The sequence below is a fragment of the Podarcis liolepis genome (assembly GCF_965112155.1).
Source record: "Podarcis liolepis genome assembly, chromosome: 14".
Taxonomy (NCBI): domain Eukaryota; kingdom Metazoa; phylum Chordata; class Lepidosauria; order Squamata; family Lacertidae; genus Podarcis; species Podarcis liolepis.
This window is the reverse complement of record NC_139569.1, coordinates 6,634,216-6,660,288: the sequence shown is the minus strand read 5'-3', so window position 1 is coordinate 6,660,288 and position 26,073 is coordinate 6,634,216. Positions and strand designations below refer to the sequence as shown.

Sequence of the window (26,073 nt, the reverse complement as noted above, 5' to 3'; positions counted from 1 at the left end):
GAAAGATGAAAGCACTGGTGAACGCCATTTTTTCACAAAACATCTAGATCATAATTATCACACTTATTCTGTACTGTAGCCCAGAACTCGATCCTTACTGCTTCTTGAGCGAATCCCATTTCCTCCTCAACGTTTCTGGAAGCATAACAGACTGCAGATTGAAGTAGGCCTCATTTACATCACCTGTTTATAATATGTGGGTTATAATACACTATTTTTGTTTACTCAGAACAGCTATTCGCCATATGAACATATATGGTTTTCTGGAGCATAAGACATGAGATGATGGTGAGAAGAGGTCACTGGCAAAAGAGATACAGCTTTGCCAAAAAAAAAACCACCCTGAAGTGCTGTTCCATTATTAGGTACAGACTGGATATACATCGGCCCCTGATGTCCACACTGGGAATATCAAGTGAAGGATGAGCTCATCTCCTTAGGATTTCCTGGTATCGTGCTGCTCACAGCACAACAACTGATTTCTCTCTCTCAAATGGGATCTCATAACATTGGCGCCTGAAATGCATTTCTCAAAAACAAATGTCATTTTTAGAAGGTTCCAGAAGCAGCATTGAAAGAGCTGGTTCTGAGCTCAGGTGGGTTGCTTTGTGTCTCCCAAATAATTACTGCCCTATTGGCAAGGAAATTAGAATCCTCAGTAGAAAGTTGGCACACAAAAGTGCCATGCTCAGCAGAAAACAGGAACTCTGTGTACTCTTTGTGGATTTGAGTCTGCTTTATCTAAAGCAGGCTTCCTCAACCTCAGCCCGCCAGATGTTTTTTTTGGCCTACAACTCCCATGATCCCTAGCTAGCAGGACCAGTGGTCAGGGATGATGGGAATTGTAGTCTAAAAAAACTTCTGGAGGGCCGAGGTTGTGGAAGCCTGATCTAAAATATCTGATGAAGTGGATTCTCCAGTCCATGGAAATTTATGCCATTAGGCACCTCCTGCTCCTGAGCTGTTTCTCTGCAAGTCAGTCATTATGAGAACTACTAATTAATAAAGGTTGCCCGAGTTTGCTTTCTTCCTCTTTCCTCCTTATCCATTTTCCCTTTTGTGATGTGGAATTTTTTTTAGGTTGTAAGGCTGCAGGCAGGGACTGTCTTGTTTATAACTGATTTTATGCAATTGGCTGTGCTTTCTTTGGCCCAAGAGTAGGGTACAAATGCACCTAAATAAATAAATTAAAATGTGTTGATCTTTAAATTACCACAAGGATCTTTTGTTCTTTTTGCTTATGTAACTGTGCTACACTCCCCCAAACAGCAACAAAACAATGATGATGATGTGATAGTGAAGTGATTAGCAGTGAAGTGATAAGCAGCCATAACCGGAAGATGCAATGTGCTTCTGAGTTGCGTGAAGTACTCTGTGTGACATCACACCGCGTCTGACGTCACCCTGACCCTTAGCACCCAGGCTGGGTTGTCGCTGCATTCTTACTATGTTTTTGTCTGCCAGACAGGGTAGAAAGCTGCAGAGGGCATTGTGGCCACCTAAATGTATTATCTGGGAGGGAGTTAAGGCAGTTTACTACGGGCTGGGTGCTTCTCCATGACGACAATTTGAAAGCAGACAAGGCGGGTTGCGGTGCCAGGCTAAAGAAGCCACCCTTCCCCGGTCCAATTGGAGCAGCTACCGAGTCGAGAGCGCGAGTGCAGTTGGCAGCTGCCTCTGTTTACACCGGGGAAGGCCGCTTCCGGGTTGAGGGCCTGGAGCGGCGGTTCCCATGGCAACGCCCTTGCTTAGGCGCGCGCCGGCGCCGACAATGACGCCCGGGGAGCTCCGCCCCCGCGGCCCTCCGAAGCGGCGTCTGATTGGCCCTGCGCGGGAGGAGACGCTGCCTCAGGAGGGAGAAGAGGCGACTTCCTCTCCTCCTCCCGCCCCCTCCTTCCCCGGCGCGGGGCCCGCTCCGTCTCCCCCGCCTCGCTGCTCTCCCGCCGCGGCCTCCCGCGAGCCGCCAAGATGGCGTCCGCCTTGGAGCAGTTCGTCAACAGCGTCAGGCAGCTCTCGGCCCAAGGTGACCGCCGGGGACCCGGGCTGAGGGGGCGAGGCCGGGTGGCTGGCGGGGTGTCAAGCGCGGGGACCCGCCGGGCGGCTCCGGCTCTCCTCGGCCCCCAACCCCGCACGTGAATGGCCAAAGCGAAAGCGGCCTGGTGGGAGGTGGAGGCGGCGGTGGCCGTGGAGGGGGACGGTGGTTCGAATCCCGCCCCTGGGTGGTCGTGGGTGTCGGGGAAAGAAGCCCCCTGGCTGCCTTCTGGGGAGGGAAGGGGCGCGGCTCCCCCTTTTCGCGTGTCCCCCGCGGGGCGTTTTAGAATTAACCCCTTTAACGTAAGGGATTTTTTGGGGGGGTACAGATCCGACGCATGTTGTAAAGGCGGTGGGGGAAGAGGTTTAGGGATGGTTAGCGCTGGAACTCGTGGACAACTAGTGAGCCTAAGAAGAAGAGAAGAGCCCTTGTGGATCAGGCCAGTGGCCCATCTTACTTTCGCAGTGAATGAACATTTGCCTGCAGGGAAACCAACACGCAGTACCTGAGCACAAGAGCATTTTCCAGCAACTGATATTTAGAAGCATTGCTGCCTCCAACTGTGGAGGCAAAGCTTAGCCACCAAGACGAGTAGCCTTGTCCTCCGTGAATTTGTATACAGGTATTTGTCTTTCAAAGCCATGCAGGTTGGTGGTCATCATAGCCAATGTGGGAAGGTTACAGTTCAACTATACGCTGCTTGACGATCTTTATCCGACATAAATCTTCCAACATTGGTGAATGGTGGAATTATAGAAATGCAGAGTTGGGAGGGACCCTGAGGGTCATCCAGTCCAACCCCCTGCAATGCAGTAATCTTAACAAAAGCATCCATGACAGATGGCCATCCAGCCTCTGTTTAAAACCCCCCAAGGAAGAAGGGCCCACCACCTCTCGCAGGAGTCTGTTCCACTTCCAAACAGCTCTTAGTGTCAGAATGTTCTTTCTGATTTTTAGGGAGAATCTCCTTTCTTGTATCTTCAAGCCACTTGTTCAGGTCTTATGCTCTGGAGCAAGAGAAAACAAGCTTGCTCCATCTTGTTATGTGGCCGCCGAGACCACATAACACCGGTCCTGAAAGACCTACATTGGCTCCCAGTACGTTTCCGAACACAATTCAAAGTGTTCATGTTGACCTTTAAAGCCCTAAATGGCCTCGGCCCAGTATACCCGAAGGAGCGTCTCCACCCCCATCGTTCTGTCCAGACACTGAGGTCCAGCTCCGAGGGCCTTCTGGCAATTCCCTCACTGTGAGAAGTGAGGTTACAGGGAACCAGGCAGAGGGCCTTCTCGGTAGTGGCACCTGCCCTGTGGAACGCCCTCCCATCAGATGTCAAAGAGACAAACAACTACATGACATTTAGAAGACACCTGAAGGTAGCTCTGTTCAGGGAAGTTTTTAATGTGTGACATTTTAATGTATTTTTAATCTTTGTTGGAAGCCACCCGGAGTGGCTGGGGAAACCCAGCCAGATGGGTGGGGTACAAATAATAAATTACTATTATTATTATTATTATTATTATTATTATTATCTTCCATGTCCCAACCCGTTAGATACTGGAAGCTGCCTTTCATATCTCCTCTCAGTCTCCTCTTACCCAGGCTAAACACACCCAACTCCCTCCATTGTTCCTCACAACAGATAAAAGCAAGGACTTCTTACGCAGCACTTAGTTAAAACTATGGAAATCGGTTCCCACAGGAGGCCGTGGTGGCCACCAATTCTCCTATGAGAAAAGGTTGCAGCATTTGGGACTTTTTAGTTCAGATCAAAGACAAGAGGTAACATAGTAGTTTATCAAGAAAGCGGGAAGAGAGAGGTTTTTCTCCGTCACTCAATGCTAGAACTTGTGAACATCTAGATTAATAAAATGTATGTTAAAAAAAGAAGAAGAACTTGTGAACATCTAACGAAGCTGAATGTTGGAAGATTCAGGACAGATAAAAGAAGGTCCTCCTTCACACAGTGCAGTTAAACTGGAATTTGCTTCTGCAGGAGGCAGTGATGGCCCCCAACTTGGATGACTTTAAAAGAGGATGAAACACATTCCTTGAGGACAAGGCTATCAGTGGCCACTAGCCACAATGGGTGTGTTGTACTACCACTGTCACATGTCATACTTCCAAATACCAGTTGCTGAGAATTGCAGCTCAGGAGAGTGCTGTTGCATTCATGTCCATCTTGCAGGCTTCCCTCGGACATCAGGTCAGCCACTGTGAGAACAGGATACTGGACTAGATGAGCCATTGGCCTGATCCATCCGGTTTGCCTTCTGTTCTTCTCATGTCCTGCTTGTGGGTTTTGGGGAGGCTCACCAACCCATGTTGCTGGCCGCTGTGGGATGATGGGCTAGATGCGCCTTTGCTCCAATCTGCTTGGTGTTACGTTCTTATGATGCTACTGCGACAATAAGCCATGATGATAATGCAGCCTTCAAACAAGCTTACCAATGTTACTGTCTGCAAAACATTTCTACCAGCTTGCTGGGATGGAGTGCGCTGTCTGTTCTGCAGCAGCCTGCTGTGTTTCTGTGCCGGGTGCTTGGTGTATATCTTAGGTGCAGAAGAGCAATGGAATGCTGCATCCTTCCTTCATCAACCACCTTATTCATCTGCATGGAATTCCTTTTTGGATATGGTTATCAAGCTAATGCTTAAATACAAGACTGTGATAATGTGTGCAGCCCTGAGCTCCTTGAGGGTTAAGAGGGATATAAATGCTAAAACTAGGTAAATAATAATAATTATTATTATTTATCATTTGTACCCTGCCAACCTGGCTGTGTTTCCCCAGCCACTGGGCGGCTTCTAACAAAATATTAAAATACAATAGCCTGTTAAACATTAAAAACTTCCCTAAACATGGAGAAGTTTTCTTTTAGTGCCTTGCACCAGGTGGCTGTGACAGCTACTACTATTACTACTAACAGTAATTACTACTACTACTAATTATTGTTTTTCCCCTATGTTTTTAGCTAGTCATATTTTCACCTATATGTCACCTTGAGTCCCTGCGGGGGGGGGAGTGGGGTGTCAATAAATGGATTCAAATAAATAATTACCATTGTTACTGGGGTTTTGAAGAATAACATTAAAAAGGACAGATTCCTAGCCAACAAGGAGCTTAGTCTACTTTTTGACAGTAGAAAAGGAATCTTAGAGAGCAGAGGGTAGCAAGTGCAAGTAGTTACTAATCCTTAGGTTTGATTCTGAGCTACAAGCCTTGAGGTGATGGCTTTTGAGGAAGGCTTTGAGGTTGTTGGGGGGGAGGGGGGAGATGGAACCATTCAGAGCAAGGCTTCAAGGCACAAGGGGAAGAATGAATGGGGGCAAGAAGTGAATGGCCATCTTGCCAGAGTTCTACCATGTTGACAGAACATTAGGAAAACCCTGCCAGGAGAGCCTTTAAGTTTTATTTGAAGGTTTATGTCCGCAGACAAGGAAGTTTCTAGCACTAAGGTGAAACTGTGACACTCCCTTGCTATTTTCGCTATCTTTTCTTTTTACTGCTGCTGTTTTGCTATGTTATTATAAAATTATTTTTGTATAGTTTGTTTGAAATGTATTCCTGTTTTCTGTGTTGTTAAGCCACTTTGAGCATATTTTTGTAGGAAAGCAGCATACAAATAAAAGGAAGGAAGGAATGGAATACAGTGGTGCCTCGCAAGACGAAATTAATTCGTTCCGCAAGTTTTTTCTTCTTGCGAGTTTTTCGTCTTGCGATGCACGGTTTCCCATAGGAATGCATTGAAAATCAATTAATGCGTTCCTAGGGAAACCGACTTCAGACCAGGTCCGGGGACAGTCTGTCCCCTGACCTCTTCTGAAGGCTGGGGGGGGGGGACAAGGGCTTTTCTTCCCACCCCCAGCATTTTAAAAAAACCCGGGACAGCGGAGGGCTTCTCCGCTGTCCGGGGCGATCTTAAAATGCTGGCGGGCGGCATTTTAAAATCGCCCCGGGACAGCGGAGGACTTCTCCGCTGTCCGGGGCGATTTAAAAGCCCCTGGGAAGGCAGGCAGGGGGGACAAAGACTTTTGCCCCCCGCCAGCCTTCAGAAGAGGTCCTGGACCTCTTCTGAAGGCTGGCGGGGGCGAAAGTCTTTGCTCCCCCCCGCCTGCCTTCAAAAGCTGTCCGGCCAAGGCTTCGCAGACCTCTCCGCCAGCAGCGGAGAGTGGCCGGCATGCCGAAGCCTGCGCGCGCTGACATCAGCGCGCCCAGGCTTCGCGGACCTCTCCTGCCTTCAAAAGCCGTCCGGGATAGCGGGAAGCGCTTCCCTGCTATCCCGGACTGCTTTTAAAATGCTGGCGCTGGGGAGCAAAGCCTTTCGGCCCCCGCCAGCCTTCCTGGACCTCTTCTGAAGGCCGGAGGGGGGGGAAAGGCTTTGCTCCCCACCGCTAGCATTTAAAAGAGGTCCCCGGAGATTTCCCTATGGGCTTTCGTCTTGCGAAGCAAGCCCATAGGGAAATTCGTTTTGCGAAGCGCCTCCAAAACGGAAAACCCTTTCGTCTAGCGGGTTTTCCGTCTTGCGAGGCGTTCGTCTTGCGGGGTACCACTGTAGATGCTACCAAAACAAGCCAGCCCTAACTCAGCACAGCTCTGTTCTTGCTCACTCTTCAAAACATCTTGCTGCATCTGCTCAGCATTTGTTAAGTCAGGGTTTCCAGAGATAAGATGGGCAGTGCTACATGCATAGGAACAAAGGCTCAATGTCTATAGGGGATTTTCAGGGTTAATCAGGGATCCGAAGTGAATAATCCTGCAAGTTCTTTTCAGACACAGGCTGACATTTTGCATTGAACTTTGCGGCAATTGGAAAAGGGGTGCCAGCATGTTGGGGAGGAAAATGAGGAGGGGTGAGAAGTGTTGGGGAGCACGTCTTTTAAACGTTTTGTGTGCTATGTTTTACTGGTGTGGTTGTTTTTAAACAGCAGTGCAGAGCAGGGAACCTGCAGCCCTCCAGATGTTGGTGGAATCTCAACTCACATCAGCCCCTTTCCAGCATGCCCAGTGGTCAGGGATGATGGGAATTGTAGCCAGAAGCATTTGGAATGCCAGAAATTAGCCATCACTAGTCTAAATAATGGTTCATCTTTCAGAGAGGAAGGAGTATATGTCTTACAAAAAAGATACAATTTATGCTGCCATTCTGTTCTCTGATTCGTACCCAAACCTTGCAGTCGAAGGTTATGGGGCATCTTGTGCGTGTGACTCTTCTGCTGACGAGGGCTTCGTAGTGTTGATCTAACTAGTAAAGCTTATGTGTGAATGAGAAACACTGAGTGTCTTATGCATACTGTAGAAGTTAAGCTTAATCTCCCCAAAATTGTTTAAACTCAGGTTATACTCTGCATACACATAATTTTTAAAAATCTTGCCAGTCTCTGAAATATGCATTGTGTTTAATGATGACTTCTATGCACTTTGCAAAGCAGTTGGGGAAAAGCGTCCTAGTGAAGAGATGGTAATTTTTTTTGGGGGGGGGGTCAGACCTGTTTGAATCATTAGAATAGCTTCACAGTGTTCTGTAGAACCTAATGTAGGTTTTTTAATCTTTAGCACAGCTATATGTCTTGCAGGACCCTCAACCCCACGCCAGCTACCACTTAAAGATTCTGCATGCAGTAACATGTATCTTGTTTGGGACTGTTAATTGGAACAAAGGGAAGCTTTAAGGTTGTCTATGTTCTTTAAAAATAACGAGCACTCATGCTTTCTAATTTTGCTCCTAGTCACTTTTGACTGAGCCAAAGTAATATTTCGTATTTGTGATCGTTAGTTTTGAATTTGGAGCACAGCTTTGTGTACCTGCAATAGATGTGCTCAGAGCAGTAAAAAAAATTTCATACTCCTAGGAATCCAGGTGTGAAAGCATTTGCATGCTTTTTTTAAAAAACTCAATTTTCTTGGAGGATTCACATTTTCTTTATTTAAATATATAAGCAACATTGTACCGTACATTTTTTTTTTTTTTGCATTATGGAGGGGAAAATGTCAGGCTTGAAGGATCTATTTTTTCCTAGATCCCTGAGATCCACTAACTAGAGCCAGATTTTTGCATAGTACTGTAGCTGAGTGCACAGACCTCCACTTGAATACACGCGTACCCCAATAATTTGTTTTGTTACCAGCTGTCAACCTTGTCACATAAAAATCCCCTCCTCATCCCCCACTCCAACTTTCCTTCATTTCAGAAGCCAGTGACAGAGGCTTTCAGTTGTTGTCATTGTTAAAATGACTGGCAGTCAGAAACCCTTGCTGGGCTGCTGCACATCACCCAGATATCTGATGCTAAATCCAAATCTACTTTTGCCCAGCCTGCTCTATATAAATGCTTCATCTCAGGTTTGAGGAAAGACTTGTATTATTTTTTCACTAGCTGGCCGAGGATTTCAGCTGTGGTGCTGTCCATGGTATTTCATGTGTCTCGGGATTTTCAGTCTCTTCCCTCAAATTCTAGCTCTTTTAATCTGAAAATTAAACCCTCTACAAAAGTGAAGCATAATTCAGATTATATTAGAATCTACTTAAACTCCCACAAACTCATGCTCTTGCTTATTTAAAGCTTGGAGACTAGGGATATCTAATATGACGCTCTCCAGATCTTGTTGGACTCCAAACCCCATCAGTCCCAGCCAGCACAACATCTGGAAGGCACCAAGTTGGCTCTCCCTGTTGCATTCTCATGCTGCACTTAACTTTGGGAGCTTCCAACTTGCTGGACAATTTAAAAATAGTTTGCCGAAGTTCATTAGCAACAGACCCTTCACTGAAATGATTGTGGATGTAAGAACAGGCCAGTTTGATTGACCTCTTTCCCACAGCGCCCAACCACAGCTCTCTTCTGATATTCTGTGGTAGACAATTTCTGAACATGGATGCTGTTGTAGCCAGTAGTGATTGATGAACCTCCACATCTCTGTGGATTCGTCTAATCCAGCCTTTCCCAACCTTGGGTGCCCAGATGTTTTTGGCCTACAACTCCCATCATCCCTGACCACTGGTCCTGTGAGCTAGGGATCATGGGAGCTGTAGGCCAAAAATATCTGGGGACCCAAGGCTGAGAACCACTGGACTCTAATCCTTGTTTCCCAAGCTGCCTTCCAGCTAGTGGTGATTGCCACACCTTATGACAGTGGATTTTCAAGCGTCGTGTGAACTGAAGGTGGGGAGATGGACTGTAGCACACCGTTCTCTTGCACTTTCTCACCCGGAGCTCTGAGCTCAAGTTCTGTATGGCGTTGTGATGGGTTTTGTCGATGGTGTTGAGTAGGAGGGGCACTAATTTAGTTTCGGCTGGGGGCAGTGGTAGAGGGGTTCACCTGGTGTCTGCAGAATAATAGCAAAGGAGGCAATCAGTTTTATCTGCAGCACCTGTTAAAACACCTCTCTCTCTCTCTGTAGAAGGCACCCATTGCCTTCCATTATTCCATTGTATTCCGTCATAGAATTGTAGAGTTGGAATATATCTCTCTTCTTCCGTAAGAGGCTTTTCACCACTCCGAAAGTACTTATGAAGAGCCAATCAGTGCAAACAGGTTCAGCTCAAAATATAGCTAAGGTTCATTTGCAGCACACACATGCCCTTCTCTTCTCTGCCCCTTTTTTCATTTCTTCCTAGACCGTAACAGCAGTGCTTCAAAGATAGGTGTGTCCTTCCCCTCTAGTATAGCTCACGGAGGAGAAAGGATACATGTGAAGCATTGTCTTCTCACTCATTGCCCAAGATAATGGTGCTGATCATATTTCCATGGCTGATCATATTTCCATTTCATGCAGAAGGTCCCTGGTTCACTCCCTGATTTCCCCAGGTAGGGCTGGGCAGGGCTTCTCTCTGAAATCTTGGAGAGATGCTGCCAGTCAGTGTCAGAAGTACTGACCAAGGTGAGCCAAAGGTCTGACTTGGTGCAAGGGAGCCTCCTATGTCCTTGCACTTGGTGCAAACTCAGAGGGTACATAAAGGTGCGACAGGGAGCCTTTGCTTTATATACTTTTATTGAGCTGAAATGCAACAGCCCCTTTTTCTTGTTCCAGGGCAAATGACTCAGCTTTGTGAACTGATCAACAAAAGTGGAGAACTGCTAGCAAAAAACCTCTCTCACCTGGATACAGTGCTCGGTGCCCTGGATGTTCAAGAACACTCCTTAGGGGTTCTTGCAGTCTTGTAAGTTACTTTCCTTCATTTGAAATTTTTGAATTGAAGGTTTGAAAGGGTGTACGGACTTGCTGTATACGAATTTTTACATCTTTATTCATGAAGGTTGCAGATTACTCTGTTTCCATTGCAAGAAATGTTAGAATGTGCAAATTGAAGCAATGGTTCATTGCCTTTGGAGCAGTCCTATTCTGCATTCTGGCAGCTTTTAAGAGCCGTGCCCATTTTCATGTGAGCGCTCCTGTTAAAATGTGGGTTCTGTCTTCGTTTTCAGGTTCGTGAAGTTTTCCATGCCCAGCGTCCCTGACTTCGAAACGTTATTCTCGCAGGTCCAGCTTTTTATCAGCACTTGTAATGGGGAACACATTCGATACGCAACAGACACTTGTGAGTTACTTTGGCAGCCTTGCATCTTGCCACGGTTGACGTGTTCCCTTTGCGGGGGCTGCTCACTCTTTCTTTTTCTTGTTTCGTTGTCTCTAGTTGCTGGCCTGTGTCACCAGTTAACCAATGCCCTTGTGGAGCGGAAGCAGGTAAACAAGCCCAAACATGCTCCAGATTCTCTTTAGGGTGCTGGGATAGTACATGTCTTCTGGCCAACTAAAATTTTGCCTTTCCTCATGCACTAATTCTATACCTTTTCTCTTTTCTGTTGGTATGCCTCTGTTCACTTCTTTGGAGTATGTTGCACAATATAACTTTGCTGTTTTCATGCTAGAGGAGGTATTTTTATGCTGACCCTGGGACCGGCAATATTTTCCCCAGCCCTTCCAATGCCTGGGATACAGCAGAACCACCTTGCCATGTTAGATCACTGGGCCTGGTGGATCACTGGCATCATAAAAGGAGGCCTTGCAGATCGCATTCCAACCTGTTGAGTGTCATCTGGCACCAGTAGAGAGAGAGGGGCCTTCTTCATGGTAGTGCCTAGCCTCTGGGGTGCCCTGCTCCTTGTTTTTTTTTTTGGGGGGGGGAGACACTGATGATTTGGTGCCTCTGCCATTTAGTAAAAACTTTATTTTCTTTATTTATCGCTGCTTTTTTCAAAAATGAAAATAACATGTCTTACAAAAAATGAACATTAAAACAGAATTAATTGGTATTTGTATAAATTGTATAATTGGGGTAATATTGGAAAACCAATACAAATTATTTCGGGGACGACGATCAAGGATCGAACAGCCTAAAATACATACACGCACACATCTTACCCTGCTAAAATTAACATTCAATACTTGGGTGAATGAGAGTGTTTTTGCCTGCCACCTAAAAACTGCTAGTGATGGCGCCAGGTGTGCCTCCCTGGGAAGAGTGTTTCATAAAAGTGGGGCCACCACTGAAAAGACTCATTCTCGTGCCCTCCCTGATAATTCACACTGTTTCCTTCTGCTCTTTTATCAGTGATGCTTGTTTCTCTGTTTTAAATGATTAGAACTTTTGTTTTCCTTTTGTGATTTGCTGCAAGATTTTTTTTTTAATGTAAGCGGTAGAGAAATGTTATTTATTAGATTAAAGTCAGTCGTCGGTGGCTTTTCGTTTGTAAGTGCTGCCGCTGGGGTCCCTTGCGGAGGCTTCCCTAACAGACCTGTTACCTTTCCGACAGCCCCTGCGAGGAATTGGCATTCTCAGGCAAGCCATAGACAAGATGCAGATGAACACCAACCAGCTGACCTCAATACATGCAGATCTTTGCCAGGTAAGGGAATCCGGAAGACTAACAGGCTGAGTGGTTCTGCTTCAAGGGTGCTCACAGTGCAGGAAGCTTCAGCAAAACATCCTCACAATCCCTTCCAGCCATGTATATTCCAGTGAATAGCTTGAAACAAAAGTAAAGGCTCATCAAGTATGTCTGCTGCTTGCTGTGCTGCTGTGGAACTTCTGAGTCATGGCGACTTTTCCTGCAGCACTGCAGAGTTCCTTACAAAGCTAGCTGTTCACTGTGGGCAGTTGGTCAACACTGACATGGCATCTCCCAGTTTATCTTTCGACTCAACCCCGGGAATAGATAAAGTTGCTTACAGCAATAAGGTATTCCAGATACTTTGTGCCGACAGTAGCCTTGCGACTCCAGGTAGCTGTGTGAATTGGCATCGTCACTTCAATGGACGGAGAAGCTTGTTCCCTTTCTCTTTCAGTCTGGCTCCAGAGATGAGACAAGCTGTTAGAGGATCTGTAATGCCATGCTTTAAACAAACATAAAGCCTAACCAGAAAAGTACCAAATAGAAACAAACAACGCTTAACGCACCTTTGTATGACATGCATAGCCTTGAGTGGTTCGGTGTGCAACAGTTAACGTGCTTTAGCAAAGGCATGAATAATAGTGGGACTTGCAGGCTTATAAAGTGGGAAGGCAGTCAAAAGTTCTGCTACACCTACATTAACCCAGTTTTTTGAAAGAGTTATTCAAGCATCCTGATGAAGCCATTTGCGTTTTGTAAATGCAGTTGTGACCACCCCCTAATCCAGTCATGGCCAAACTTGGCCCCCCAGCTGTTTTGGGACTACAACTCCCATCATCCCTAGCTAACAGGACCAGTGGTCAGGGATGATGGGAATTGTAGTCCCAAAACAGCTGGAGGGCCAAGTTTGGCCATCACTGCCCTAATCTCACTCTCTCCTGACTGCCAATGTAATGGTCCATATTTCTCAGGAGTCCAAATTATTAGGGTTATTTCACTCAACGGGGCTGAGACTCCCAGCATCTTGTTCTCTCATGAGGTTTCATAATGTAATTCTGTTAGCATTTTGCCATGACTTGTGATTAAAGCTCTCTTCTTAAAGCAGGAAAGATTGGATTTGAACAAAGGCAGTGTGTGAAAGTGGCTGGTTGGTTTGATTTTTTTGGTAACTCTGGTCTGTTTTGTTTCAGCTCTGTTTGTTAGCAAAATGCTTTAAACCTGCCCTTCCGTATCTAGATGTGGACATGATGGATATTTGTAAGGAGAATGGGGCTTACGATGCAAAGCACTTTCTATGTTACTACTACTATGGTGGAATGATATACACTGGGCTGAAGAACTTTGAAAGAGCACTGTACTTCTATGAGCAGGTAACTTCCCCCGCCTCACCCGTGTGTTGAAGGAGAGCTCTCTGTGCCTCAGGAGGTGTAAACTTCAGGCTGTAACAGCTTTGTTGATAGGCGCATCAGAAGCTACTAATTTCCCCAGTCATTTCTGGTTGCAGCAAAAGCCTACAAATAATGAAAAAGAAGACTTCCTCCACTTACAAAACCTATCCTCACCTGGAGACAATTCTTAGCACCCATAACAGTATAGGCCATTAGCAAATCTGTGCTGTGATTCAGCATAGTTCAGGAACAAAGGGAAAAACATGTCTGCTTCCCTTCGTGTCCAGCAAAAGCAACATACAACGGAAGTTCCCAGCAGACTGTGCTGGACGTAAACAGGCATGTGATACACAACAGTCATGCCTGACCCTTTTAAGGTGGAATGGAACTATATCCTAACAGTGTTCCCTTTAACTGACGCTTCTGCCTAACAAATGGATTGATATACAGTATTGGGGGGGGGGACCTATTTCAGTTTGAGGGCATATCCCCTTCTGAGTGACCTTGCGAGGGCCACAGGTCAGTGGTGGGTGGTGGCAGAGGCAAAAGTGGGCGGAACAATGGATGTAAATGTTACCTTGGGTACAATAGGCTTGTTTCTGCACACACACACACACACCCCTCTCTCCTCCATCCAGTCAAGCAAGAGGCCTGATCAGAGTTCAGGGAACGGATCCCAGCTGGGCAAAATCACCCAGGGTGCAAAACAGGGACGTGGTCTTGGGGAGAGTTCCAAAGGCCAGATGGACAGGCTTTGGGGCTGCATTTGTCCCCTGCAGCTGAGGTTCCCCACACCTAGTATACAGCTATAAAAGGGAAGGAACAAAGGGAAGTGACCAAGCCGTTCCCATATATACCATTCCTTGTTTCTTCCGAGAAAATGTTTGGGAACCCAAGAGCAAGCATTGATTTAGGACTGTGGTTTGTTTGGAAGGAAACAGAAGTTCGTTTCTCTACTGGAGCACACAAGGAGCAACAGGGGAGAGCTTTTGCTGCATGTGCACAGGATAATCTGCTTGACTATGGCTCACGGATTAGGACTGCATGCAAATGCAGCCCCTCTCTCTGTGTGTTTGTTTGTTTCTGGTGATTTTCATTTGCTCCCTTCATTTTTCTTTTCTTTTACAGGCTATAACAACTCCTGCCATGGCAGTCAGTCATATTATGTTGGAATCCTATAAAAAGTATATCCTAGTTTCATTGATACTACTTGGCAAAGTGCAGCAACTGCCGAAGTATACCTCCCAGATAGTGGGTAGGTTCGTTAAGGTAAGACTCCAGAAATCCTGTACTGGTGCATTGTTATTTTTTAAGGCAAAACTGTGATGGAGGAGGAGGAGGAGAACTTTAATTGCAGTAGTTCTTGGGCCATAGCAGTGCAAAAAAGTGGAAAAAATTAAAGGAGAAAATGGATTTTACAGGAACAGGCATCAAAATCAAAACTTGCTATTTCAAATTGAGCATTAGTAAAAGTAATAATTGGAATTAATAAAATGAATGGGCAAAGCTGTGCAGTTGGAGTTGTCTGTTTTCTCTCCTGCTTTTAGGAAAAAACAAAAGAACAGGAGATTTTTGGGAATAGCAGACTCATTCCAGGTTATAAGGAGAAGAGGTGTTGCTCAGTAGTGGTGCATAACCTTTGCAGTCCAGGTCCTCTATTCAATCCCTGGCATCCCCAGCTAACAATGATTTTGGGTAGCAGAGGTGGGGAAATCCTGGGCCCTTGGAGAGCTGCTTCCAGCCAGAGCAGGCAGTACTGGACTAAAGAGACCAATGCTTTGTGTTGGGATAAGAGATCAGTAGCTCCTGATGGGGGTCCTCATTGGTGTTTTGAGTTGCCCTTCTCTGCATTTGAAAAAGTCTTATTTTGCTTTCTCATCACAGCCCCTTAGCAACGCCTACCATGAATTAGCGCAAGTGTATGCAACCAATAAGCCCTCGGAGCTACGGAATCTGGTGAATAAGCACAGCGAGACCTTCACCAGGGATAATAATATGGGTTTGGTGAAGCAGTGCTTGTCATCTCTCTATAAAAAGAACATTCAGAGGCTAACTAAGGTGAGTCATCCATTCTGCTGTATTCTTATGAGTCCTTGGGAACATTATGCAGGTGTGTCTTAACTGAGGGTATTTTGCCACCTGGCAAAATTGCTTGTCTGGTTCTCATGGGTGCTTTCATAAAGTCTAAAATGTTACCTGCCGACAGCATCACACACCTGGCTTCTGCTTATCCTGGCTTCTGCCCTTTTGCAGGCGTTCAGGGGTGGTCCTGGGTGTGCTGTACAGGATGCTAGTCTCCCATGGGAGTTGGTCAGAGTTTGCAGAAATCTCTAATGAATCTGCTCTGCTTCTGGATTTCAGACATTTTTAACACTGTCGTTACAAGACATGGCAAGTAGAGTGCAGCTATCGGGGCCTCAGGAAGCAGAAAAATATGTCCTTCATATGGTAAGGAATGTTGCTTTTTGAACGAAATGTCAAGTTGGATTTAGTTGAACGTCCCTTTTCTGCATATATTGCTTTCAGTAGCGATCAGGCTAATTGCAAACAATTGAAACTAAAGATCATATGGAATATGCACAACTCCTGGACCTAACATATACAGAGTAAGAGAACAAGAAGAACATATGTTTAAATAAGATTGGAAAATGTTTATTGAATATAGGGAGGAGAATTGTGCTTATTTGAAAACGTGGGCAGCATTAAGATAAAGTCAACAGTGTAAATAGGTTTTGATGGATGTAATAATGGAATACTGAATGGTTTAGCTTATCTAAAATATGCAGGGATTTATGTCATGCAAAATGAACCATGGAAAGAGAAGAAGGGAAGTCATTGACATTTTAAGATTGCTTAAATGAATATTCTAAAATGTTAAACAGAAAATTTTAAAAAATATATAGGGGGGAAAAGTAACTAGAGGTCATTGCAAGTAGTCAACATTAACCAGTACAATAGGATGATAATGAATATTCCTAACAACTTAATTTACCAGGATAGGCAAAGTTATTATGATATTATGATAGCACAAATCAAAACGTATTGATCTTCATGTCAAAACAAGGGTGTTTTTTAAATTTTAAATTATTATTATTATTATTATTATTATTATTATTATTATTATTATTATTATTATTTGGAGACCACACATTCCTGGTTATGAGATGGGGAGGACTTACTTTCTTGGAGGTTTTGCTGTCAGTTAAGATGCAGGAAATACAGGCAGTTGGAGGGTCTTCTGAGTGGGATGGCAGAGGCAAGATGAAACAGGAACAGCGCCCAAATCATAAAACACTAAAATCTTGTTATTTCAGATAGAAGATGGCGAAATCTTTGCAAGTATTAACCAGAAGGATGGTATGGTATGTTTCCATGACAACCCTGAAAAGTACAACAATCCAGCTATGCTTCACAATATCGATCAGGAGGTAAATAACCCTTCCTTTTCACCTTGGTTATGGTTGCCATGAGCAGCAGAACGAGTCAGTAGAACAGCAAGCTCTGTGGCACATTATGAATTCCCTATTAATTCTAAAAAAAAAAGCATGCAAATACCTAGCACAACCCAGAGCTGGTTCTAGTCACTGCTGTGCCAGCTTTCGAATTTTCTGGGAGGTGTTCTGATTTAACTCACAGGAGATAATTGAAAATCATTCCTGCCCGGCCTCCTGACAGGAAGTCTGAACCAGCATAGTTCATTCTGTCCCCACCCTCCTCTTTCTCCTGTATGGACAGAGCCCATCCCCAGAATCTTCCAGCCTCCCAGTTAAAGCCCTTGGGATGAATTCAGGCAGTGAATTTATGGAAAGCAGGCACTTAAACCGATGCTGCTTATGAAGTTGAAAGGCAAGATTCTAGTATTTTGGATATAAGAGGGAGTGAGAGCTAATTTAAATGGCGCTGCTGAAAAATCTCTGCATGTTTACTCTCTGATAAGTCGCCCTGAGTTTCATAGGCCTTGCTTCCAGGTGTGTGTTCATAAGATGGCAGTCCCCTAAGCTGCGAATCAATCACTGAGCCAAGTGCAAAATAGTGGCTGGGGTCCTGGTGCAGATTGCTGTGATTAAACAACTGGGCATCAAGGAACCCTCCTGCAGACCACCCAGACACCTTTCAACAGATCCTCTTCCACCTTCTGTCTGTTCCTGCCATAGAAACAGCTGAGGGGATGGGCCAAATTCCTTCCTTTCCCTTGGTCGCTGCATTTCAGTATTGATTGTGGCTTTGGGCAGCGGTAACTTCCTGATGGTTACCTTGACTGGCCCAGTGAAAATGCATTCAATGTTCTCTTCTTCCTTGCTGCCCTGCCCCGGATGCCTGGGTTCTTAGCAACAAACGCGTATTTGTAACGATACCCAAATCTGTAAAGCAGCAGTCTTGAAGCGAATGGCAAGGGAGAGGATAAAGAGTTCAAAGTGGTTACTGGGATGGATTCCAAGATTCTGGCAAGCAGGTTATATATGTGGTGCCTGGGAATTCTGACACACGTCTGACCATAGGGCTTCAATGTGGATGCTGAAGCTAACAAACTGTGACTGTCCTGTATAATCTGACTCTCCCCAGATGCTGAAATGTATAGAGCTTGATGAGAGACTGAAAGCCATGGATCAGGAGATCACTGTGAACCCTCAGTTTGTGCAGAAGGTAAGTGGCAGGACTCAGCTCTGTTTGGCCTTTTTCATAGAATTGTAGACTTGGAAGAGACGCTGAGGACCTTCTAGTCCAGCCCTCTGCAATGCGGGAATATGCAGTTGCCCCATATGGGGATTGAACCTGCAACCTTGGCAATATGAGCACCACGCTCTAACCAACTGAGCTATGTGCGTGGAAGTCAAACGTTAAGCATGCATGGAAGCAAGCACCCTTTTTTGAACAGAAAGCACAGTGCATTGCTGCTTATCCAGTGGGTTGCGCCATTTCCACACACCCCTCCTCTCACCACCTTACAGATTAGTCCCAGCAGTGCTGTTCCCTATTTTGCTGGATTCACAAGGACACGTTTCTCTTTGTCACCCCCAAATTACAGCTCTTTTTTACCTGATTGAAATATAAGCCAAGAAATGGCTTCAGAGTAATTTCCAACGTTTAGAAAAATCACATGGGGAAGAGGGAAAGAGGCGTTGATTGTTAAACTATTCTGGGAATTGTAGCTCTCTGAGGGGAACAGGAGTCTCCTAACAATTCTCAGCATCTTTCACAAACTGCTACAGCACTCAGGATCTTTGGGGGAAGCTGTGACTGTTTAATGTTTTATCATAGTGCTTTAAATGTATGGTGCGAATGTGGCCTGTACTTTTTCTTATTGCCTGTGTTTTGGAAGTAGGTACTAACAACTTTTCCCTTTCCTTGACAGAGTATGGGCTCCCAGGAAGACGAATCAGGAAGCAAACCATCCAGTTATTCTTGAAAATCACATTTTACTTGCTACTCTGTCATAGAGCAACAAAAAACAGAAAAAAACTAAAGAGAACCACCTTTAGGATCAGAGTGTTAAAAAAAAAAAAGAACTGTTTCGCCTGGACATTGAGCAAAATTAAAATGATGTCTTCTCAGTACTGTGTGATTCCCCAAATATTCTCTGCAAGGAAAGGAAAAATCTCATTCTGTTGTGGATTTATCTTGAGGTTAACATCGTTATTGCATTAAATAATTTACTTTTTGTTTTACATGGCTTTGTTTTCATAATGGCCCTTCTTTTCCTCCATGAGACATTCAAGAAGTTTTATGTTGCTTCTTCAGGGAACAAGACAGGGCTAGTTGGTCTAAAAGCATTTTTATTTTTTTTGCCTCATTTGTTTGAAATACAACCTTTCTGAATGAACTTTGTATATAAGCAGGATAGCTTATTATTAAGGGAGGGGGAATGGTTTATTCCCCCCTCCCCCCGCCATACTTAATTAAACTGGTACATACCTTTACTTGGTGGTAGCTATTGCTAGATTAAAGACTCCTCAAATCTGACTGGCAAGGTATGAGTGGAGAATATTCTCCCAAACTGTACCTGCCTCTCCCATTTCTAAAGCAGAGAAGCTGGCCTCATTGCTAGACCTTTTGATAAGGGAGCCTGTGAACTGCCTGCCATGAACAGAAACTTCTGCCTGGCTAGCAGTCACTGGCCTCCACCTGCTGCATCCCCTTCTCAGCCTCTCAGCTGGGCTTCTCCCATCACGACCACTAGCTTATTTCAGCCCTACCTGGCTTGATCCAAAGGTAGAGAGGAGGTGCTGTTGTGATCCTGCAGCACCCAGCACATTCTAGGGCATCTCTCTTAAATGACGTACAGTACAGGAGTGCAAAATGATCCCGCCATCCTTAAGAACAAGGATCTGTCTTAAAGCCACACATTCGAAATCAGTCCAGCCAATGGAATTTAGTCGCCCATGTGTGGTTCAGAATTGATCACTGCGATCCGCTCTGGCATGGAAGGTCCGAGTGAATCATTTCCATGGCTGGTGTGGCTCCACTGTATCCTAATTTATTTGTGTCGCATTGAGAGCATATGTGAGCTCTGGAAAGGGATTTGTGACCACGGGGTGGGAGTTAGTATTCTTGAAGTCATCTTCAAAAGGGGTGTGTGCATGTGTCTTTAGATACTTTTGCAAAACCTGAAATGGGATGTAGATGAGTTTTGGAAAGTAGAACATATAAAACACTGGTTTTTATTTGTTTTTGCACTCTTGAGAAGCTCTTGTGGCACTTTATATACCAGAGCTAGGAAACAGGCATGGCGTTTTATATTCACAAGCGGTTTTTAATGTGTATGAAAAATACAGGTTGTAGCATATGTGTATTTTTAAAGTTTTGCTTGCTCTGAAGTTCTCTTGCACAGTTCTGTTTTTTAAAGTGGTGGGGGATTTAATTCAAGGACTCTGGAAGGAAGCCGTGGTTAATACTTGCTTTGGGGCTTTTAAAAACCGCATCGTTTTGTAACTTCTGTAAAGTACCTATTGGTTTAAATTTAACACCTGCCTAGTGTGTGGGCCGGTGGTTCTCAAATGATAGGTATAGACCCCCCCCCCCACTCGAAGAAACTTGAAAGATAAATTCAGAGCATTTTGAAGATTGGTGATGTGCAGGTGTTTTATCAGGGTTGGGGGCTAAAGACAGAACAAGCTTGAAAACCTAAACAAGACGGTTTGCACAGTCACATGTCACGAGTGGAGATTTAGAATTTTAACCTTAAAGTGAACCCACCCTAGTTAGCGTCGTAAGCATGTACCAACACTTGCAGCAATTTGAACTGGAGATGTGGGGTTATCACAGTACTGATATGGGAGCAGCCTAGTGCCCCAACAGATGAGTTACATCAGGGATGGGAAGACATGTTTGTTAGTGGCTACCGGGTGCTAAGGCACTGGAAGAATTCTGCTCTAGGTGAAACCTGACCCGATCCTGCAAGCTCACATGCGGATGCAACAGGACATTCTCAGGATCACTTAAAACAGGTCACTTTGATCAGGGTTTTTCAACCTGGGATCCCCAGCTGTTGAACTACAACTCCCATCATTCCTGGGAATTCCTCCTTATCCTGGCCTTTGACACCTGAGATGTGTGCTTTCCTGTGATTGCAATCTGTTTTAGCAATATTTAATTTTGATTTCAGATGGCTGTAACCTGCCCTGGGACTTACTGGCGAAGGGGTGGGTAAGGAATTTAAATGATGACGATACTGGCTGATCTGCCTGGGGGGTGATGGGAGTTGTGGTCCAACAACATCTGGGAACCCTAGATTTAATGAATGCTAACTTCGTCCTTATCTGTTAGGCAGTCTAGAGGATGTGTGTTAAACTGAAACGCCACACACAGGATCTCATGTTGGGCAAGATCTAAGTGACCTTAACTATGGACCCTTCCTAATCTTTGAACACTTTGCTGTGTCAGGGATTCTACAGTTGGAGTAGACCACGTAGATCTGCCCACCCTCGGTGCATGTGCTGTGTTGCCAATGCTGGAAATAAATTTCAGTTCCTATAAGCCACTGCGTGAATTGTAGATACTTGGCTACTGAGCCCTACGTAGTGTGACCCTTCCATCTTGCAGGATAGGTCAAATCTTCAATGCAGCCTCTGCTCTAATGTTGAGGCTCAGCTTCAAGCATTACTTTGAATCGCTTGCTTGCAGCCCCTGAAATCTGCCTGCGAGTTGGGGGAAGAATCTCTAGTTATTGGACACTTGCATGCAGTTTGCATGTGCAAAGTCAGCTTGATAAAGCTGTAGCTCGGGGTTCCCTGTGCAAACGATGGCTTTCTAAGCAGAAGCCAGCTTTGGGGATGTCTCCTTTCAAAAGATTCCTGCATTCTCTCATAGAACTCTACGGTTCTATGATTCCTGTTGTGTATACACACCTCATGCTGGAGCAAGTTTTGCCGTCCACTTTTCAGCTTCAACCATGACTGATAATTACACATGCAGGATTGATCACTAGGTTCCCCAACGTTACCACTGGTTTGCAAGTTGTGCTGAGCGTTTGCCCCAGGTTCATTCATTGGCATCTCCAGGTACGGCTAGGAAAAGACTCCCTGCCTCAAGCCTGGGAGAGCTGCTGCCAGTCCAAGCAGACAGCAGCAAGATACAGGATCCCTCTGTCTAAAGCAGATTCCTGCTCCTAAAAAGTTGCTTGCAAAGGAACCATGATTATAACATGCATGCTCATGTATTTAGTGTAGGCAAGGCGGAAAGGAGTGCAGGTCCCCAAGGGTAGCTCCCGATTTGCAAATGATGGTTTGCAGAAACCGTACTGCGTAAGCCATGGTTTGCAGTCAAACTAGCAAGGACTTCCTTTCAGTGGAAAATGCTTCGCTAATATTTGTATGGCACTATTAAAATATTCAAAGTGTTCCATGTGCACTATGTTGTAAACCTCACAACAGGCTTATAAGGTAGGGCAGACTCATTCTGGCATTGCAGACTGGGATGGGATGAGGCAGAGATTTGGTAATTTTCCTAAGCCCAACCTATTGAGCTCGTGGCGAAAGTAAGATTCAAAGAGGCTTGCAGCTTGATTCACAACATGAAATTCAGTATTCGCAATTAGCATGAAATTCTTATTAGATCTAAAACACTGCCTTTTTTTTTTTAGCCCTTACAATTGTGGGTTGATTGATTTGCTTGTCTTTCCAAAGAAATCTTTCCGAGTTTATTTCCATCCATAATTGTTCCATAGTTCGCGACTGTTGCTCCTGTGCTATGGCAGTCGTCATCGTACTTGATATCCCACAGAGCAATAACAGAGGTTGAGGTGTATTTCTAAGTTCTCTTTAGGCTATCCAGATGTTAGACTAGTTCACATCAGCCCCAGCCGAGAACGGCTAAGATTATGGGAGATGCAGTCCTGCCACACCTGGAGGGGACCAAGTTCCCCTTACTATCTATAGAACAGCCTTTTCCAACTAGGAGCTCTCCGGATGTTTATTTAGACAACTGGCTGGGGCTGATGGGATTTGTGATCTAAAACATCTGGAAGGTTGGGAAAAGGCTGCTTTCAGCAACCTTGGACTCTTCTTTAATGACTGGAAGGAGAGGCCTGTGTGATCTATAGCTTAATCTGAAAATCCTTTTGCTTCTGTGATCCTTAATCAAGTGGAAGATTGCTTGCCGCAAACACAGCTGCCCTCTGACCTGCAGAGACTCATAAAGGATGAAGCTAAAATCTGCAGCTGTTTTAACAATCTGTACTATGCCATATAAAGCAATGTTGCAGTGTGCACCTTGCACAACAGTTTCACCTTCAGTTTACATTAAATTTCTTCCCATTTCCATCCTAGTGTTGTTGTTGGTTTTTTTTTAAAAAAACCATTCTGTTGCAGAAGTTTTCCTTTATTACTCAGTGCCGTTGTGAGCTGTCTTATGTGTGCTGTCACAGGATTACTCTGTGTAATATGGAGAGATGTGGGGTTTGTTTTGCATGGCTGCGACAGGTCAGTACTGAGGAGCTTTTTTAAAAAACAAAAAAAACCTGTATTATTTAGTGATGAATAAAAAAGATCACACACAAGACTTCCAAGTTTTTTTCCAATATGCTACGTAAGGGATGGAGCAACTCTGCTATGAGGAAAGATTGCAGCATTTGGGACTTGTAAGTTCAGAGAACACGGGTGGTGCTGTGGTCTAAACCACAGAGCCTAGGGCTTGCCAATCAGAAGGTCGGCGGTTCGAATCCGTGCGATGGGGTGAGCTCCCATTGTTCGGTCCCTGCTCCTGCCAATCTAACAGTTCAAAAGTATGTCAAAGTGCAAGTAGATAAATAGGTACCACTCCGGTGGGAAGGTAAATGGTGTTTCTGTGCGCTGCTCTGGTTCACCAGAAGCGGCTTAGTCATGCTGGCCACGTGACCCGGGAAAACTGTCTGCGGACAAATGCCGGCTCCCTTGGCCAGTAAAGCGAGATGAGCACCGCGACCCCAGAGTCATCCGCGACTGGACCTAATGGTCAGGGGTACCTTTACCTTTACCATAGTTCAGAGAAAAGGCAAGTAAGAGGCAACATGATAGAAGTTTTTAAAATTATGCATGGCAAGGAGAAAGTGTTTTCCTCCCTCATAACACTAGAACTTGTGAACATCCAATGAAGCTGAATGCTGGAAGACTGAAGACAGATAAAAGAAAATATTTCTTCATGCAGCGCAGTTAAAACTATGGAACTCGCTGCCGCAGGAGTCAGGGATGATCACCTACTTGGATGGTTTTAAAAGAGGCTTGGACAAATGAATGGAGGAAGAGGGCTAGCAATGGCTGCTAGCCACAATGGCTCTACTCTGTCTCCACAGTCGGAGGCAGATATGCTTCTGAATACCAGTTGCTGGAAGCCACAGGAGGGGAGAGTTGCTCTTGTGCTCAGATCCTCCTTGCAGGTTTCCTGCAGGCATTTGACTGGCCACTGTGAGAACAAGATGCTGGACTAGATGAGCCATTGGCCTGATCCATCCGGTTTGCCTTCTGTTCTTCTCATGTCCTGCTTGTGGGTTTTGTGGAGGCTCACCAACCCATGTTGCTGGCCGCTGTGGGATCCTGGGCTAGATGCGCCTTTGCTCCAATCTGCTTGGTGTTACGTTCTTATGATGCTACTGCGACAATAAGCCATGACGATAAGTTACAGATAGGTAGCCGTGTTGGTCTGCCATAGTCAAAATAAAAAATTCCTTCCAGTAGCACCTTAAAGACCAACTAAGTTAGTTCTTGGTATGAGCTTTCGTGTGCATGCACACTTCTTCAGATACACTGAAACAGAAGTTGCCAGATCCTTCTATATAGTGAGAAGGTGGGGAGGGGTATTACTCAGAAGGGTGGTGGGAATGGGTGATTGGCATTAAAACCATGGAGAGACCTGGTCTGAACAAAGACATTGGATTCTTATCTCATTATAAATGACTAAGCCATTTTTCACCTTCTCACCCCTTGCCTTTTCCTGTAAGACCTATTGCAGTCGTTAAGAGTCGTCAGCAGGCTCATCTCAGCTATCTGCCAATCTCCCATTCCCACCACCCTTCTGAGTAATACCCCTCCCCACCTTCTCACTATATAGAAGGATCTGGCAACTTCTGTTTCAGTGTATCTGAAGTGTGCATGCACACGAAAGCTCATACCAAGAACTAACTTAGTTGGTCTTTAAGGTGCTACTGGAAGGAATTTTTTATTTTGACCATGATGATAATGCAGCCTTGAAACAAGCTTACCAATGTTACCGTCTGCAAAACATTTCTACCAGCTTGCTGGAATCACTAAAAAGGGATGGAGTGCGCTGTCTGTTCTGCAGCAGCCTGCTGTGTTTCTGTGCCGGGTGCTTGGTGTATATCTTAGGTGCAGAAGAGCAATGGAACGCTGCGTCCTTCCTTCATCAACCACCTTATTCATCTGCATGGAATTCCTTTTTGGATATGGTTATCAAGCTAATGCTTAAATACAAGACTGTGATAATATGTGCAGCCCTGAGCTCTTTGAGGGTTCTCACAAATGAGTGTAGCCATAAGGCACTGGAGGCTTAGGACCAGAGCAGGGCTGTCTTGCCCATAGGCGTTAGGGGTGTGGGACACCGGGCTCTCAGGGGCGCCAGGCTGAGAGTCTGGGGCCCGAGAGTTGAGTCCAGGGAAGAGCCCACCCGTCGGTCGGAGCACCGCGGTGGGCTCTTCTGCTGCGGGCGGCTCTACGCCACGAGTTCAGGGGTGACCAAGCCAGTGAGATGCTGAGGCGGCTGGCTGGCTCTGCCCTCCTGTATGCCTGGCACTGGGGGCAGGTGCTAGGTGGATCTTTGCACCCTGGTGCCGCATATGCTTAAGACAGCCCTGGACCAGAGTTTGCCATCTCCCAGATGGGCTACCTTCCCAGGTGGATTAGCCCCACCTGCCCCTCACTTCCCTCTGCATCTCATGTAGAAACCGCTTTCTTGACCGTTGGACCCAATGTTGCTCTTGTACACTCAATCTACCAGAGCCTGTCTTTGCATGCAGGACATGTCCCTAACTCACCGAGGGTTTGAGGCTTACCTGTATCCGATATTAACCTGATGCTTTTGCTTTGTTTCCTTACAAACAAGTCACATTCAAAAGCCAACATTTGCTCTCAGGCTCCCAGTCACTGTTTGCTTAGGAGAAACAAGGTACGAGATTTGGGAGCAGTTTGGGCCTCTTCCCTTTGTTCCTTCCCTATAATAGTTGGATACCAGGGTTATGGAGCCGCAGTTGCAGGGGTCAAATGTGGCCTCCAAATCTCTCCACCTGGCCCCCAGAACCCTTCTGCAGGCCACATCCCCGTTTCGCAGCCCGGGTGATTTTGCGTGGCTGGAAAACACGGGATTCTGTGAGGTCTAAAGGGAACCCCAGGCAG

The 26,073-nt window shown here is 45.4% G+C and overlaps 1 protein-coding gene across 1 annotated transcript; it reads left to right on the top strand.

Annotated features, from left to right (window-relative positions):
• Positions 1-1,409: 1,409 nt before the first annotated feature.
• COPS3 (COP9 signalosome subunit 3) lies at positions 1,410-18,921 on the top strand. The gene is made up of 12 exons (XM_083474783.1): positions 1,410-2,023; positions 10,066-10,195; positions 10,461-10,573; positions 10,670-10,719; positions 11,790-11,882; positions 13,058-13,237; positions 14,384-14,524; positions 15,140-15,313; positions 15,617-15,703; positions 16,570-16,683; positions 17,819-17,899; positions 18,609-18,921. Exons 1-12 carry the CDS (start codon positions 1,969-1,971, stop codon positions 18,660-18,662), a joined length of 1,272 nt encoding a protein of 423 aa, XP_083330909.1. The 5' UTR covers positions 1,410-1,968; the 3' UTR covers positions 18,663-18,921.
• The last annotated feature ends 7,152 nt before the right edge of the window (positions 18,922-26,073 follow it).

Bases quoted from the DNA above. Each gene is read 5' to 3' on its own strand.
- COPS3 (XM_083474783.1), top strand. From the start codon at position 1,969: ATGGCGTCCGCCTTGGAGCAGTTCGTCAACAGCGTCAGGCAGCTCTCG. The intron at 14,525-15,139 runs GTAAGACTCCAG...TTCTCATCACAG, and splicing joins TAGTGGGTAGGTTCGTTAAG to CCCCTTAGCAACGCCTACCA. The intron at 16,684-17,818 runs GTAAATAACCCT...GACTCTCCCCAG, and splicing joins TTCACAATATCGATCAGGAG to ATGCTGAAATGTATAGAGCT.